This window comes from Platichthys flesus, chromosome 22 (genome assembly GCF_949316205.1).
Source record: "Platichthys flesus chromosome 22, fPlaFle2.1, whole genome shotgun sequence".
NCBI lineage: Eukaryota > Metazoa > Chordata > Actinopteri > Pleuronectiformes > Pleuronectidae > Platichthys > Platichthys flesus.
The window spans coordinates 3,287,925-3,305,871 of record NC_084966.1 but is presented as its reverse complement, the minus strand read 5'-3'; the positions used below and the strand labels follow the sequence as shown (position 1 = coordinate 3,305,871).

The 17,947-nt window shown below is 41.5% G+C and overlaps 1 protein-coding gene across 1 annotated transcript; it reads right to left on the bottom strand.

Moving 5' to 3' along the window:
• Window positions 1-8,020: 8,020 nt before the first annotated feature.
• Window positions 8,021-17,016, bottom strand: LOC133933769 (protein SON). The gene is made up of 20 exons (XM_062380983.1): window positions 16,900-17,016; window positions 15,940-16,149; window positions 15,643-15,677; window positions 15,240-15,439; window positions 14,869-15,071; window positions 14,585-14,766; window positions 14,178-14,460; window positions 13,759-13,955; window positions 13,436-13,588; window positions 12,954-13,129; window positions 12,559-12,693; window positions 11,542-11,628; window positions 11,074-11,283; window positions 10,837-10,947; window positions 10,495-10,611; window positions 10,188-10,335; window positions 9,930-9,998; window positions 9,536-9,651; window positions 9,036-9,137; window positions 8,021-8,746 (listed from the first exon to the last, which is right to left on the bottom strand). The coding sequence occupies exons 1-20, from the start codon at window positions 16,995-16,997 to the stop codon at window positions 8,669-8,671; spliced, it is 2,910 nt and encodes a 969-aa protein (XP_062236967.1). The 5' UTR covers window positions 16,998-17,016; the 3' UTR covers window positions 8,021-8,668.
• Window positions 17,017-17,947: the final 931 nt, after the last annotated feature.

Here is a 17,947-nt window from a genome sequence, read left to right as displayed (position 1 = left end):
ATCAACCTGTCAATGAATGGGCTCATGAGGGATGAATACAACTGCGTTAAGACAAATTGTGATATTTAATTATCATATCATGTGATGTACTGTATAGTTTAATAAATTTGTCATGCTCAGGAATGTTTTCAACTGGTTTCAACGGTTATATTATTACTTCACCCCTGTGGACTCCACCTGACGTGGTATATTCAAAGCCCCCCTTCTCCATATACATCACTGGACCCTTCCACTTCCGGTTTTCCAGTCGGTACTTCCGCATGGAGCCGGAGATGAAGCACCCAGAGCCATAGATCCATCACGAGGTGAAAACTGTTTAAAACATCAACACATGTATATCATCTTCTGTGTGTTGCACGTGTCGCTGCACATTCTTCATTGTTGTGAAGTAAAAGAGAGAAACTTGTGTCTGGAGCAGAAAGAAGCTGTTTCTGAAGTTTTCACCTTTTAAACACAAACCGAGAAAACTGAGCGTGTTTTAAATTCTCATGTCAAAGACTCGATCACTTGTTTTGTCCTAAACGAACTAAAGAACGTCCAGTTGACTTTGACCTGAAACATCTGGATATTTATCTTAAGACTAATGATCAGTTTTTAATTTTTATCAACATCAAAGTAACAAGTTCAATACATTGAATTAATAGTTTGTATTGTGTGAACTCAGTGAGGACTCTGTAGCAACTGCAACTTCACCAATAGATGTCACTAAAGTCTCCACATTGCATTGATAGTGTTTCATCACCCTGCCCTACCAAACCCATAATATATATAATATACCATCATAAATACCAAAATATCTCCCTGACTTTCTGGTTTATTGTTTCTTCTGTTTCCATCAACAGAGCAGATCATTGACACAGTTTTACATTAGTTCTTCTTTATGAGCAGAGAACAACAAACACAAATCTGATGCAGATCAATGATGTGATAAACGTCTTCACTGTGATTAAACAAAGCATAAACATTATGTCGATTTGTTTTTACTTCTAAAAGTAAAATTCAACTGTAACATTTGGATTTGAATTATATGATTCTACTTGTATATGAGATTGTTAGATTAGCTGAAGCTTAAAAATTCAGTCAACAACAGAATGTTGTTTTGACTCAAGTTAATACAAATCTCAAATCAATGGTTTGTTATTTTTAGCAGCAGTTCCAGAGAGGAGACCCCCCCACGGAGCCACCAGGAGCCGGAGCTGCTGACGGGGGCCACCATGAGGTGACTATGGCATAAAATAGATCAACATTTAGTAGATATTCTCACTGCAGCTTTTTCATTGTTAACATGTGTTATTGAGGAAAACTCATCACATTAGTTTTTTATGTTTGCTACTGTAATTTGCCAGAGATGGAGGTAGAGGGAACCAGAGTTGCTGGAGAGGCCAGGCGCTGCCAGGCGCCATCAGGAGCCATCATTTGGTGACTACTGCTTAAAATATCAACTCATTAATTTGATCTTCTGCATGTTTGACGTGTTACTGCAGCTTTTTCTTCGTTAACATGTTAATAGTGGAAACTGCTGCAACTCATTAAACAATCAGAAGACATGATGAATGGGTTTATATTTAATATGATAGTTACTGAGAGGAGACTCCACAATCCTTTTTCCCGTGTTTGCAGTTTACTGATAAAATGTGTCAGTAAAATTTCAGCCAGTTTTGGGATTTCCTTCGATAACCCCTTGTTCCTGACTCTCTGGAGGGCCGTGGGAGACACGGCCTCCATCTGGTACTCACCCCCACCACCTCATAGATACACTTACATACATATACACAAACACATGCTACGGTTATCATAGGTACGTCCTTGCAGATGTGAACCAATCAACCACGCCACAGAGTCCTCTTCACATTCACTAACCTTCTCGTGGCAGCTTTATCTTTTGACTTCAAACTCCCAGAGCATAAGAATCAAACCTCAGGGTTTCCATGAACAATACTTGAACTCACAGCTCCAGAATCAACAGACTACTCTCATCTGACTGAGCTACTTGACCCAACACATGCAAAGATCCTCTCATGAAGCCTTCAACTGTCTCATCAGACTGTTTGACTTCATAAATTCACTGGGTCTCATAAGAATTGAACTCACGATCCCAGGTCAACAAGTCCATCCTCTACCAGACTGAACTACTTGACCAGAGACACACAAGTCTCTTTCTTTAGGTCCTCAACTTCAACTCACTGACACTCAGTGAAATTATGAAGTTTTACACATGAAAGACTTGAGAACCCAAAGAAAGAGACTTGTTGTGTCTCTGGTCAAGTAAATCAAGTATTATAGTATTGTAAGTATTATAAGCTGAGTTAAGCTATAAGTTCTCTTGTGAAAATGCAAAATTCACGTAGAACGTCCAATTAAGTTTTGCCGTCATCCTCCTGTAGTGTAGGGGCAAGGTAACAGGTCTTGATAGCAGAAGATTCTTGGTTCAAAACCTGTTGAGTTTAGCTTTAAGTTCTCGTGAAAATACACTATTCATATAGATCCGTTAAAATAAAACCATCATCCTTCTGTGGTGTAGAGGAAAGGCTACAGGTCTTGATAGCAGAAGGTTCTTGGTTCAAAACCTGTTAAGTTTAGCTTTAAGATCTCTTGTGAAAATGCACTATTCATATAGAAGATCCGTTAAAATAAAACCACCATCCTTCTGTGGTGTAGAGGAAAGGCTACAGGTCTTGATAGCAGAAGGTTCTTGGTTTGAAACCTGATATAGTTAGCTTTAAGATCTCTTGTGAAAAGTGTACTCTTCATATAGAACATCCATTAAAGCTATTTCATTGTCCTTCTGTAGTGTGAAGGTAATGCTGAAGGTCTTTGGACCAGAAGGTTCTTGGTTCAAATCTCACATTAGACAGATTTCCAAACTCCATGCAATTAAAAGAGACTTAACTGTATTCAAAATGTAAATAAACAGTTAGTTAATAAAAACCTTTTTTATTGCACTCCGCACAATACTAAAATGTATATCGCTTTGAGGGTAGGTGAATAGTTGCCTTCTCCTGTGCAAGGCACCTGTTTTTTGCTGGACACACCCAGTATGTGCGTCTGGCCAGACGCACATGCTGGGTGTGTCCAGCATGTGGTCCGGCCAAATGCATATGCTGGACACACCCAGCATATGCAAATGCCAGACACAAATGCCAGACACACCCAGTCTCTGTGCCCTGCACAGAGACTGGGTGTGTCTGGCATTTGGACTGGTGAGGGCCTGGGCTCTTCCATACTACTATTCAACCTACACCTGTTCCCCTACACCTGTTCCCCTACACCTGTTCCCCTACACCTGTTCCCCTACACCTGTTCCCCTACACCTGTTCCCCTACACCTGTTCCCCTACACCAAAGCCAAGGTGGCTCTGGTCAGATTTGAACCAAGAACCTTCAGGAGCCAAGTCCCACAGCATCTCCACCAGGCTAGTGGAGGTCTCCTTTAGTAATGTTAACAGATGTTCTATTTGTCCTGTTCATTTGGAACATGTTAACAATACAAAACTGCCCCAGAATGGATTTGAATGGGAGAATGTAAATTGTCTCTGGTCAGACTTGAACCAAGACACTTCTGGTTCAAAGACCTGTAGCCTTTCCTCAACACTACAGAAGGACAATGGATTCATTTTAACAGACGTTCTTCATCTATAGTGCATTTTCAGAAGAGAACTTAACACTAACCTAAGCAGGTTTTGAACCAAGAACCTTCTGGTTTGAAGACCTGTAGCCTTTCCTCAACACTACAGAAGGACAATGGAATACCTTAACAGATGTTCTACATATATAGTGCATTTTCAGAAGAGAACTTAACACTAACCTCAGCAGGTTTTGAACCAAGAACATTCTGCGTTTGAGACCTGTGGCCTTTCCTCTACACTACAGAAGGACAATGGAATGGCAGTAACGGACGGTCTATATGTGTAGTGCATTTTCACTTGAGAAAACCAGTTAAATGAGCTTTGGACCCAGAACGTTCTTTTTCCTGACCAAGCTGCTCAGTCTGATAGAGGACGGACTAAGCAGTCTGAAGTGGTGGGCTTGATTCTTATGAGATTTCCTCTTCTAAGAAGCTGAGCTACTTGACCAGAGACACACAAGTCTCTTTCTTTGGGTTCTCAAGTCTTTCATGTGTATAACTTCATAATTTCCCTGAGTGTCAGTGAGTTGAAGTTGAGGACCCAAAAAAAGAGACTTGTGGGTCTCTAGTTCAGTCTGGTAGAGGATGGACTTGTGGACCTGGGATCGTGAGTTCAATTCTTATGAGACCCAGTGAATTTATGAAGTCAAACAGTCTGATGAGACAGTTGAAGGCTTCATGAGAGGATCTTTGCATGTGTTGGGTCAAGTAGCTCAGTCAGATGAGAGTAGTCTGTTGATTCTGGAGCTGTGAGTTCAAGTCTTGTTCATGGAAACCCTGAGGTTTGATTCTTATGCTCTGGGAGTTTGAAGTCAAAAGATAAAGGTGTCACGAGAAGGTTAGTGAATGTGAAAAGGACTTGGTGGCGTGGTGGATTGGTTCACATCTGCAAGGACATACCTGTGAGGAGCTGGTTGGAATTCTCATTGTGGCTGATTACCGGAGCCACAGCGGTGAGCTTTTAATGTCTATTTCAAGCTATATAACTGTTTCAACAATGTTGAAAACATCCCTAAAGATGATAGATTTTTTTTTTTTTATCTAACACATTATCTCATTTGATTAGTTGATCATTTAGTATGGCATCCAAAGATTATGTCTGTAGTCCTGTAAGATACAGAGGTAAATCGGAAAAGCATTTTGATCCCTAACACTCTTATGATATCATATTAGGGAATATTTCTCTAATAAGTTTTCGATTGTCTCTCTACTCCTATTATTTGTGGAAGAATCTTTGAAGATGTGTTTTTTTTTTCAGACCAATGTTTTCTTGTGTGATAACTTTCCAAAATAAACCTTTATAAATAGAACAATTCACTTTGCTGACCTATTTCTCAAATTAATAGTTTGAACTCCACACAATGGTATATTATTGTCTATGTGTCTGTTTTTACCGTCTTGTTCTGTTTGGGAAAAATGCTATTTCTCTACTTGATTTGATCTGCTCTCTTGGATTATAGACAATTAACAGTAGCTCGGTAGTTGAAATATACTTTTATAGGTTTGAAATGCTTAAAAAATCTCTGGAATTGTCGGAGAAGAGGCATCAATTTTAATTAATGTTATTGCAAGATTTTTTTTGTGACATTTCAACAATTTGTCAGGGAGTAGTGGATAGATCTGAATGACATTTTGTCTTAAAAAGATTTAAAGATATCCTCGATAACATTTGGCTGGGGCCCCTGAAGTCCCTGGAACTGCTCCTGGCTTCAGACTTAATCGTCAGTCCTTCGAGAGTCAACTGGCTCAATTGGTCACTTGGTGTTTTTCCCATTGATATTTGGAGAATGGAGTCAACAAATGAGAGATGTGTTAGTGGACATTTAGAAATGCTAATTTTGAGCTTTGGACATTGCTTCCAGGCTTCATGATAAACCAAGCTGCTGGCAGTCGCTTCATGTTACCACTTTAATGACTGTTGTCTATTTACTTATCTAACTCTTGGCAAAAAAACAAGTGAAGCATTAACTGCCGAACATTTCCAGCTCACTGGAGGTTTCAGTGTCTAGCTAAAGCTGTATTACTTCAATGACTATGAAATACCTTTAACGTCTTCTCAGCTGAATCCCTAGCATTAAAAAGTGACTATGAGCCACTTGACTGAGCCACAAAAGGTTGCAGGTATTATTTTGTCGTTAAAGACCTTGTCTCTCTCTGCTGCGTCTGCCTGGAGGCCAAAGAGCGTGTGATTGATTTTCAGTTGAATTCATTTTAGCAGCCGAAGGATGCTCAAATTATTGGAGATTAATTGCTAATTTAGCAGCAGCATGTTATGTGGGGAAGATTTCATTGTTGTAGAGAGGAAGAGATGAAGTTAAGCGCTTGCACAAGTAGCACACACTCAATGTTCAACCACAGCAGCAGCAGCAGCAGCCGTTCAGGCTGTGATTCCCCAGAGCAGCTTTGTTTTTTCAGTACACACACTTTGTTCCATGTCTCTCCACCACAGACACTTCCCTCTCTGATTGTAATCAATGTGTCTGGGAGCTGTGCTTTTTTTTTTTAATAGTGTTCGCACCCCTTAATCTCTGCCTCCCCTGGAGGTAATCAGGTGGTGGACAGCCTCGGCCACTGTGTGGGAGGAATGCATTGATTTGAAAAGGGCCTGTGTGTGTGTGTGTTGTTACTGAAACACATAAATTACCTATTTCAAGCAGAGTCATGAACCTTTCCTCACTTTTTCTCGAGACACTATTCAAATCCGAATCATATTCAAATTTGGAGCTGACATATCTTCATATTTGCTTTCAATGCTTTTACCTCAAATTCCTCTGAGCACCCATGTGACTATCATGGCTGTAATTACTGCTGAGTGACAACCTGCTTGTTGGTGTTTGATTGGTGTGAACCTCAACGTGAACATTTCCACCAAAACTCATTATTCACCAGTTTCAGTTCAGTAGATTTCCTCTCTGAATGAATGCAGGTTAATGAGAACTACCTCAGGTGCTCGTGTCAGCTTCCATTTTTTGACTCACATCATTTGACTGGAATCCACTGGGAATCAAATGAGTTTCTAAAATGAAATACAGATTATAGAGAAAGCAGTAAAACTTGACTTGACTTCACAATAATTACAACTGAGCCAATTTAGATGCTACTAAATGTTTGTTCACTCGAAACAGCCAATGCCCAAACCTTAAAGCTAGAAACAGACTGGCCAAACTGTGTTTGGGTCGCAGCACTTCAAGAATTACCACACAAACAAGGAGGCCTGGCATCCCTCCATTTTGTAAAATGAAAACCGGCCGACCCTCTTGCTTGCTTGTCAGACACGTCCAGTAGCTGTGCTGTGACTTCGTGCCTGAGAAAAGGGAGTTAAGTAAAACCACTTATTATATTGCATGCATTCATATACACGTGCACAAGAAGAGACTCACACTTCCCAGCAGCCACCTCTGTGTGGACTGGTCCAGACCAATTACTAACAGCAGATGGAGAGCAGCAGATCGACATTGGATTAAAATGTTAAATATGGGAATGGTGGGAAATATGGCTGCACATCTGACAGTAAATAATAACCAAGGGTTCTGCCAGGCTGCAGCAGAATTTTTTTTTATAAATGAGAGTGTAATAGAAAATATGGAGGAGCCAGTTCGAAAGGACGCGATGAAGCTGAAAAAGGGAATTAGGGCCCGAGAACTGAAACGTGTGATATTCCTCTTATTTTCCGCATTTCAACATTTTTGAGGGCCAGAAACTTTGCAGACATGTCCACCCTGTTGAAAAATGAATTTATGAAACGGCTTAAGGTAATGATTTTTACAGTCAGTACATGGAAAATCCAAAACACAACATATTTCCAGTATATTACTTTCTATCCACTTTTTCATTCAGTGCAAGAACCTGATGTCGGCGTCACAAGATGTTATCTCACAAAGAAGGTAGAAGAGCGATTTAATAGAAGGGTTTAAAAATGTGGCTCCTACATTATGTCGTTAACAATCCTGAAAGCACCTGCAGGAAGATCTCCACTCTACTCAGAAATCAAATGATGAAGCCTTTGACCTTGATTTGACTCACTAGCACCATCTTGTTGTATCTCCTGAACTTGCACATCAAGTTTTATTTAATAATAGAACTGTGAGTGCTCAAAAAATAAGCTGAAGGTTTTTCAGTTTCCTCCTTTATTTGTGTAGTAGACTGATGACACAACTCCTGATATTTGCTTTTTCCTGTAGAAGAATACAAGCCTATTACTTAGTGTTATTTACATAAATCCCTGTAGTGTTAATCCATTGATTCCTTTCACCAGTGATGAAGTGAAGATGACGAGCACTAAATATTTTTCTACAACACGGATGTTATTGTCTCGTAATTGTGGCCAAACCTGCATCATATCACGTCACATGATGACGTTTGTAAAATCCAAAAGTTAAAAACACATCAACAAAGATTATCAGCTGTGGAGTTTAATTCAGGAAACCCTGAGGTCGCTTCACTCACATTCAACAGGCATTGTCACCATGAAACATGACATGGATTCTCCTAAAACATAACTTAAATATAATCTTTATTTTGTGTTTACACATTTTCATAAGGTCAGCTTTTCAGCGTCTTGAGAAACATTGCCTTAAATGGACGCCAGGCCACGGACTCCACAACAGGAACAACAGAATAAGCTTTTCTAACCAACAAGACCCAGTCATGTACAGGTTTCATTTCACAGCCCGACTAAGATCTGCTCTGCTGTGTCCAACAGCAAATCTACCGCAGAGTAACGCGTGTCCGGTCTAGTGTGAGACTAAAGTAACGGTGAGCTAATATATATTAGTTTGAAATGCTACGACTTTACAAATATCATCATACGTACATAGATACATAAATACATGCCATACACTTTAAACATGAGATCATAATCCTAACAACTCGACAAAAATAATTTGCCACCCTGTCATAAACATTATGACGGTTTAAAAATAAGAGATGTGTGGTTTTGCAGGTATAAAATTGGTCACTATATTCAGAAACAACTCTCTGAGTATAGTTTAACAGTTGAAGTGTGTAACACTCAGGTCCAGTTTTTGTTTGTGTGTGTGTGTGTCTACGTAGAGAAGAGGGGGCCAGTAGAAGCAGCAGTGAAAACAGGGCCAGTGTAGAGTCCTGGTCCATCGATAGGAACCTAGGAACAAAAGAGAATGCATGTGATTTTTCTCTGGATCTAATGATTGTAAATGTAGTTTAATATGGAGATTCTCTTGGTCGAGGTATCTGCTCCACTGAGGGTCTTTCTAAAATGTTTTTTAATTGAAAGATGAGGATGGCACTAATGAACTTGATAATATATGTACTGAATTAATGCTCAGCTGTATGCAACCGACTACATGAAATATGTAATACAGGTAAAGTAAAGTTTATATTGCTCTCTATGTTGTGCTGTTCTGATTATCTGCTCAGTGTTTGAGTATTACCTCTCCCAGAGCCTGTAAGGCGACTGTAGCTGCCATGGCCTTGGCGTGTTTCTTGTTGGGGCTAGCTGTCTGCGGCTGGTGGTCCACGCCATTCACTGTCACCTGGAAACAACACATGCATGTCAGAATGTCAGAGTGTGACCATCAGAAGAGACAACAAAGAGCAGCATGTGAACGGGAACCGGGACACAGAGAAGAAGGAAGAGAGGCAAACCTCCTTCATTATTTATGAAATATGTTGCTGTTGCTCTTTTGAAATGGGAAACATTTCATTCAAAGTGTGAACATTTTCATTTAGCTCAGAGCATCACTGTGTAGAGGCTCCCTGAGCCTCCCTGTGGCTGCAGACAAATCTGAATCTGAATTTCCTCTCATGTCTTATGATCAAACTGAGATGAAAAGATGCAGCAGCTTGTAACAGTGTGGAGGAAACTCTCAAAGGTCGAATATGTAACCAGCGAATGCAAAGATGTGAGACGCCCAGAATCAAGATAGCCCACCTTGAAGAGGAAGTTCTTGCGGTGGTCAGGGCCGCTGTGGTGAACCATGACAAAGTCTGGCTGCATTATCCGTTGCTTGTTGCACAACTCGATGAGAGCAGACACCGGGTGCTTCCCTGCACACACACACACACACACACACACACACACACACACACACACACACACACACACACACACACACACACACACACACACACACACACACACACACACACACACACACACACACACACACACACACACACACACACACACACACACACACACACACACACACACACACACACATACACATACACATAACAGAGCAGAGTTAAAAAAGTTTGAAGCAGTTGAACTGACATTGTTGTTTACAGCATCATTTTCACTGTGTTTGCTGTGTGTCTGTTACCCATTAGATCTTTAGTAACCACCAGTCCTCCTGTCTGCTTCTGTGGCTTCTCTCCTTCGGCAACTAGTCCTGAAATGCAAAGAAATCACCATTAGCTGCGTTGCAGTTACAGCCTTTCCCCAGGAGATCGTGCTGCAAACACAACCTTCATATGTCTGTGTGTGGGTCGATGATAAATACAGTTTTAAATTAATAAAGGAGAAGAGCAATATCAATATCAATATATATATATGTATATAGTATTTTGTGCCGTCATACCTTTGCGGTCGACCTTAAAGTCAATAATGATTGGCTCCACGGTGCCCTCGCGGTTCCTCCCTAGGCCCTCCCCCGTCCTCCAGCCCATCTTCCTCATCAGGAACTCCCCGACACCCCCTGATACTGGGGCCGCCCTGAGGAACTGGTCCTGAGAGACCAAAAAAAACACAGTTAGAGAAGAGTAAAGAGGAGAAGGAAAAGAGAGAGGACAGTGACAAGAACTGACTGATGATATTGAGCGGAAATAAGGGAGAAATAGCCCATTACAAACACAGTGGAGTGTATGTTGTGTGTGTGTGTGTCTCACCTTCTTTAGCCATGCTTGTGGTCCACCGGTGGACAGCTCCTCAGAGCTCAGAACTTGTGCTCCAGTGGAACCAGTGAAGAGACCAGGGACGGTGTTGGATTGGGCCCAAGCATCTACCTATGAAAACAAGACATTTCCAATAGATCAGAGAATCTATACGATCCAAAAGTCTAATGAAGAAGACACATGTCATCATCATAAAGTCCATACAAAATAACTAATAAATATTTTTATGTCTAACAAACAAAATGGGGAAGATGTGTTTTTATTGATCTAAATCTGTCATCCATTTAGGTTAAAATTCAAAACCTGCACAGTTGTGATGCAGAAGGTTAATCCTACCTGCTCCTGCGCCCTGCTGAGCATACAGATGGCACTGACGTCATACGGGTTCTCAGCCAAACGCCTCTGAGCTTTGATTCTCTCGGTCACAGCCTGAGAGATATCTACAGGCTACAGAAAGTGAGGGAGGGAGAACAGAGGAGAGAAAGCGGAGAAGGGGAGAAGAGAAGCATTTTTTTAAAGCCAAAATGCATTTTCTATTAAATTCAATATGCACAATACACCCGCACTCTTTACCTGCATCACGGGATCCGGAAACACGTTGTCATTAACAGGCCCAGGTGCTTGTTGTTCTCCAGCCTCTGGCGAACCTGCGGCCGCGGTTTCACCCGATGATGAAGTGGCTGTGTGAACTGTGCTCGAGGCCTTTCTGGCTGCAGCCGCAGCTTTCTCTGCTGCTTTGTCGACCGGAACCCATTCTCCATAGGCGCCCATTGCCTCGCCCTCCTGGACAATGAAACAAATCAAATTAGTTACAAGGCTTCCACAAACTGGTATTACCACAGAAATAATAAAATAAAAGGAGGCAGTTTGGAGGTTCTCAACCATGTGGGGACCAGCACATTAGAGAGAGGAACTCAAATCAATGTCATGCAGTTGTATGAGTTCTCTAACCAGAAGAGTTTCAGTCTACATACATTCTTCCAGACTCATATGAGGTCACCATGACCTTTGACCACAAACTTCATCGTCTTGTTTCCTGACCTTCTTACGATGCTGACATCCTGAGGACACAGGGAACTCCTTGGCAATGCCTGCATCACTTCGCACGGCTGGACGAACTGTCGTGTTCTGGAGGTAAAGAAAAAAAAAATCATCATTAATTTTTCTCTCTAACCTGTTGCTTAGGTACGTAATATTTAGGTGTATTGTATTTAATTACATTTACATTTAAGGAATGCACTTACTGGCTGGCAGGTGTGTGTTAAAATCATATGTCAGGACACCTCAAACACAGCCAATAAATCATGCTGCTTGGTAAATTACACTGCAAGAAATCATGACAAAAACACGTATGCCTGAGTCTACGCTGCAACGACAAATACAAAGCAGCAGGTCTGGGGGGGGGGCTCACTCAATGAGAGGGAGTGGTGATTCATAAATATGTTCGCCACCACTCACATCTCTGGTCACATCACACCGACATTGTCCTAGAGCATCATATCGTTGTCTGAATGGCACAGAGATGCAGGACATGAACGCAAAGCACCGGGAATCTGCAGCCAGAAGTAGCTGGTTTTTAACAATTAATAAGCAATAACCGCGCATATTAGTATCACAAGCGCAGAGCAAATTATTTCAGTTGCGTTGGGCTCGAGTTGGGTTCGGACGCAGAATGCCTGTCTGATTCGTGTCAGGCTCAATTGGTTTTCTTTCGGATGAATTCGGACAGAAAAATGAGACCAGAACTGCTTTCCTGTTTGCACCTCTCCTCCCACCAGTACACCAAACAACAAGAGTGCTGCTTTGCATTGGTCATGCCGCGATTGAAATGAGGGCCTCATTTGTCAAAGTGACAACAAACAACGGCAGAAAATGGGCTTGTTTCTTGGAAGGTATCAAATGTTTGAGAAGCACAAAATGAGGCTGGACATTGAAGTAATAACATGACAACAAGGAGAAAATAGTAGACTGTGCTCAAAATGTGACGATGAGGTAATATTTCATTTTCATGTTAGTGTTTTTGTGTCAACTCATGTTGGACGATGTGCTCTATGTTACATTGATGCTGAAGCTGATGGCTTTTTGCTCACGAAGAGCTGCTCCTCCAAACGGTTTCCCATCATCCTCTTCGTCTGACACATGAGGCGCAGCCACCGGCAGCTCGCCTTTGCTGTCCACGATCATCTTGCATTTCTACAAAACACAAAAACACACAGCAAATAAGTAACACATTATGTCTCAGCTCAAATTGTTTTTGTGTGCAATGAAACTCCAGTGATCATTTATCTAACATTGCAAGAATTGGACTCTACCTTTCCCTAGAAATTGACCCACGCTTTTTTAAGCTTTTGTTGTTCTGTTTTATGTAAAGAACTATGATCTGCATTTATGCTATGAAAAATATAATTAACTAATAAAATGATACTTGTGCAATACATGCAGTGTGCACTTACATCAGTAAACTCCTTAATGCTGATGCTGTTGGCCTGTTTGGCCACTTTCCTCTTCACCTCCTCCAGAGCAGTGATGTTGGGTTGTGCTGCAGAAGGAGGAGGCTTGTTGGTGATGGAAGGCAGTGAGAGCAGTGAAGACAAAGTGCCCATGTTTGACAAGGCTGCTGTCATGGTGGCTGTGAGGGACGGAGACAGTGAGACAGGATCATCAGATCATAGGGGTTACATAAGTTTTTAATAAAAATGATACAATTAAATAACAGAACAAACTACAGCCTATTAAATGGCCATAAAGTTGAATCAACATCTCTGGTTTAACAGAAACAACATTATAACATAATAAATCCTCATTTAATGGGGATAGAAGTCTCAGTAGAGGTCGACAGGGAGGACACTACCGCTGGGCAGATGGACTATAAAGTGGGTGGAGCAGTAACCAGAAAAACAGTCGTGCAGACAGAAAACAAGAATCAGATACATACCGGCAGTCATGCTGGCCATTGCAGCATTCATGGCAATATTTGGCAGAGCCATGGGAAGCACCGTGGACCTCAGGCTGGCAGGGACGGGCATTCCTGCTTTGGCACACATAGCAGCAGCATTGGCCTTGGCGATTTCCAACAACTGTTCCTTATCTGAGGAGAATAAACAGAAAACACTAAGTTTGATTTGACCTAGAATATACAAATATAATTTTAACACATGTGGCAACTATTGCTGCAATGAATTGATAGAAAGGAAGATACAGCAAAGGGCACAGCAGTTAGTATCCAGTGTTCAAACGAGTGACTTCCTATCATCTGACCCAGTTCACTGATGCGCTGAGGACTGTTGCCTGGACTGCCGTGTTTCCTGGTGGGTGATGACCTATCTTTGCGGAGGATGAGTACAGGGGAGTGACTCGGCTCTCTTTTCCACCGGTCCCTCTGGCTGTATGTAGTCCTCTTCCGGCTCCGTGACGCCGACCATGAGCGTGACCTCCTGGACCTCCTCCCACCCGACCTGCACACAACATGACAGCAGTGTATTTGTAGGCAAGGCCTGATGCCAAATATTACAGGAAAGAATAGAAAAAATGGTGTATATATATATATATATATATATAAATTAAATTCTGAGTCCTGAAATGAATTTCAACAGACCAAGGAGCAATATAAATAATAAGTAAATAATAAATACATTGAGTATGTAGTACTGATGAAGAAAGAACTCTGCTCTCTCTACCTCGACCGTGATCTCGTCCTCCTGGAAGGGCTCCTCGATCTGGACCTTTTCCTGTGACTCCGACACGGAGACTTGGATCTTTTCTGCCTCTTTGAGGATTTTCCCTCTTTGCTCCTCGGCGGGGACTTGGATGTTTTCCTCTTCTTCTTTGCCTTTGATTTATCATCGGTGGCGAGGTACCTGTGGTATTCTGCTGCTTTCAGCTGAGGGAAGCTGGGCTCAGCGGTCGGGTCAGGCTTAGTAACTGTGGACTGGTTGAGCGAGGACTGGGATGAGCCACAACCTGCAGTGTCAGTCAAATAAGTTACTTAAACACAATTCAAAACAACTGAACAAAGTTATTTCAAAATGTCAGACCGTGACACAAAAAGGTAAAAGAGCATACAATAACATCAAATAGGTCCTACCAAGTATCTGGGTTGTTTCCACTGCTTTTTTCTCTGCTGGCTTCTCACACTGATCTGGGCTCAGCAGCTCGGCTGTGCTCGACTCTCCCAGCTCCTCTGTTGTAATGTTTCCTGTACAGGGGCTGGTGGCCAGCGGAGGCAAATGTGTGGGTTTGTTCAAAGCTTTTCTCTTTTCTGAGGAGCTGCAGACATTGAACATTTCAAAATGGATATTGAAAAATAGTTATATTTCGAACCAAAAATAATTTCTCAACTATTAATCGTTCAACAGCTTTTCTTCATACCTGGACCGGGTCCTGTGGAGCTTTGAGCTGGATAAGGAGCGAGTCCTAGATCTTCGGTGGTGGTGATCACAGCGAGAGCGCGAGGGAATCCTCGCTGAGCAGGAATGGGAATGATTATCGGTATGTGACTGTGAGCAGGAACGGGAACGACAACTCCGCCTCTCACGTCTTTCCTCATCTCTTCTCCCTTTATTTGAGCTGTCCTGTTGGGAAGCAGTGACATCTTTAATGTCCTTGATGAATATGTGGCATTATTCTAAATGTATGTTCACCAAGTCAGCGTCAACTAAAAGGATGGAAACCACAAATATTTGAGTAAAACTTGCCTTTTGGGTTAACGTTAGAGAAAAGTGTGTACAAGATGTTTTTACCTGTTTGGGGATGATATCAGGCAGCTCCTCTCGTCGCCTTGGCGATAATCTTTGATCACAATTACTATCCTTTTGCTTTGACACGTACTCGGAGTCGGAACCTGACGAGTTGTCTTCACCTTTCTTCTTACGCTTCTTTTTCTTACGCTTTCCTGTAGAGTGCCGTTTATGGCATTTGGATTTGGTCGTCTTCTCTTCACCTGGACAAACAGTTCATCAGCTTGTAGAGTGCAAGATGTTTTGTATAACATAAATCACTGCATACATGGAGATGATGTATACACATTGTCTACTTGAGACTGCTTTTAATGAAGCGGTATTCCATGATGGCAGTGGTGCTTTCACTAAAGTCAAAGATTTGTGTATTTTTCCAATCACTGTATTAAATTAGACAGAAACTCACCTTGCTCCTTATTCACCTCTGTCAGTCTTCCTCTTCTATGAAGCAAAGATAAAACCTGAGTTAGGCACATTTCAAAAGCAGGCTTTAAATAGTAAAATAGCAAGAATTTTCACGAAAGGAAGAGGTCCAAAGAGAGAGGAGGTCAGCTTCGGGGTATGGCTGAGAAAGCAGGACAAGATCTGGGGAGCCAGCAGCTTCTGAGAATTGAAGACTTCCCTGTTCATTGTCCCGTCTCCTGTTGTTGCTACAGGATAAGGGGTTCCCGATCTGTGAGTATTAACTAACACAAAGGTTTACCTTGACTGTTTCGTTCCTTCCGGTTCTGCCACGGACTCTGAGCTGCTCTCCTTCTGTCGATTCCTCTTCTTCTTCTTACTTTTGTGTTTTTTATGCTTCTTGTGTTTCTTTTGTGAGCCGCTGGCCCTGAAGTCGTCCTGTTTCTCTCTGTCCGTGGTGGCTTTCTCTGCTGCCTCCGCTTCACTGCAAAGAGCCGCTCGATCCCCAGCACTGACGGACACAAAGAGGCAGAGAAAGAGATGATATAGTTCAGCTGCTCCTTTGTTATTCTCACTGCCCAACACAGCTCAGGCAATGTTTCAATCATGTCCACGGAAGAGAAGCCTGGCTGGACGTTCATTCAGAGAACTGTGCTGAGAAGAAGGTCATTTAACGTCTGGGTAAATCTCACATATGTTTACGCATCCATCTGTTTCCCAGATTGTAGAGAGTATGTGTTATTTATTCAGAAATTAAAAACCCTAGGATAACCTCTCAGGGGAATAAGGGGATTATATGAGGGTTTTTTCTAACAACACAAAGTCACAATGCAAGTGATCTCAAGGAGAAAATACTTTATTTACAAAGTTGCATGCAGATCTGTGGAATCTAAAACAACATGCATCTATAAACCTGCACTCCTTCCTCTGAATGGACACTCTGGCTCTCATGCAAGGATGTTTTTGCAAACTATCCATTCACGTACAATGTAAGTCGGCTAGCTAACCAGCAAAACAGAACATATCATTTTAGCACGTTTCCTTTGCTCCTGATGTATTACTTTGAACGGGGCTTTATTTAAACCCGAGCAGCCTGACTCTCAACAACGCGACTGGTTGTATCTGGACGTTTAAATGTGTAAATACACAGCTAGCGTTAGCTCGTATTGTAACCAGAACGGAAAACCTTCGTTTGTTCCACGAGCTGTGAAACTCTATTTAAATATCACTCAAACGGACACAAAACACAACGGTGACGTACGGTTTTTCTTCATTTTGGTCTTCAATTTCTCTGATTTTACTCAATATAAAATCCTGAAAAATTTGCTCTATGTTGGCCGCCATGTTTTTACTGTGCATCACATTCCCGGTCCGGGTAGGATCGGTACACGGGGCTGATCAGTTCCGGGGCTCGGTCGAGTTCCGTTTCAATTTCGAGTGTCCCATTAAAAGAGAACAATTAAATAAAAGATCAAAGTAGTAAATAAACAAAGCTAATTAAATAGTCTGGTCATTTGGACCACAGAGTCCCTGTTGTCTCAAGACGGTCTGGAGATATCACTCTCATGTTTTGTGAGGCCTTGCCCTTTGACCTTTGACCACCAAAATCTGATATATCAATCTATGAGTATAAGTGAATGTATGTGCCAAAACTGAAAGAATGCCCTTTAGATGTTCCTGAAAAATCACATTGACAAGACAAACCATGTGTTGTGAGAGGTGACAGTGACTTTAACCTGAAGAAAAACAGAAAGTACTTGTTGCATTTGGAAGCAAAGAAGACAAAGTTTGCATAGAGAGATGAGACTTTATTTTAGGAGAGGACTGCTTACAAACATTCATATTTAAAAGTGAGGTGGACTGTACATAAAGACAAGAGTGTGAAATGTGAGTCAGCCCGTTAAGGCTCACAGCTTTGGTTAGACAGACAGAGGGCAGTGCATTTAGTGAGGGGAATCCTTGAACTCTTATTTTATTGTGAGAATGGATTGATTCATCCATGTGAACAGAATTCACATATGAAACTTAACTGGTTTTGCAAAAAAACATACTGTCTATTTTCAAAAGGATCAATTTGCGCACTTTTAAAGGCAAAGTTTCTGTCTGTGTGTAGTGACTTTGTCTTATAGAAGCCAATTTCCACCAGGACATGAAGAAAAGTGCAAGAAAGATTTAAATATGACCATGATAAGACCAGGTCTTCTACTAAGATAATACAATGTAACAGGCTAAGTCAAAATTAGTGAAATAAGGAAGTCAGGATTAGGTCACATCATCACTGAATAAGTCAAATTTTTTGATAAAACTAT

Coding starts and splice junctions, on each gene's coding strand:
- LOC133933769 (XM_062380983.1), bottom strand. CDS start 16,997: ATGCACAGTAAAAACATGGCGGCCAACATAGAGCAAATTTTTCAGGAT. Junction 16,150..16,899: donor GACCAAAATGAAGAAAAACC/GTACGTCACCGT, acceptor TGTGTCCGTCAG/TGCTGGGGATCGAGCGGCTC. Junction 10,612..10,836: donor TCAGCAGGGCGCAGGAGCAG/GTAGGATTAACC, acceptor TTGTTTTCATAG/GTAGATGCTTGGGCCCAATC.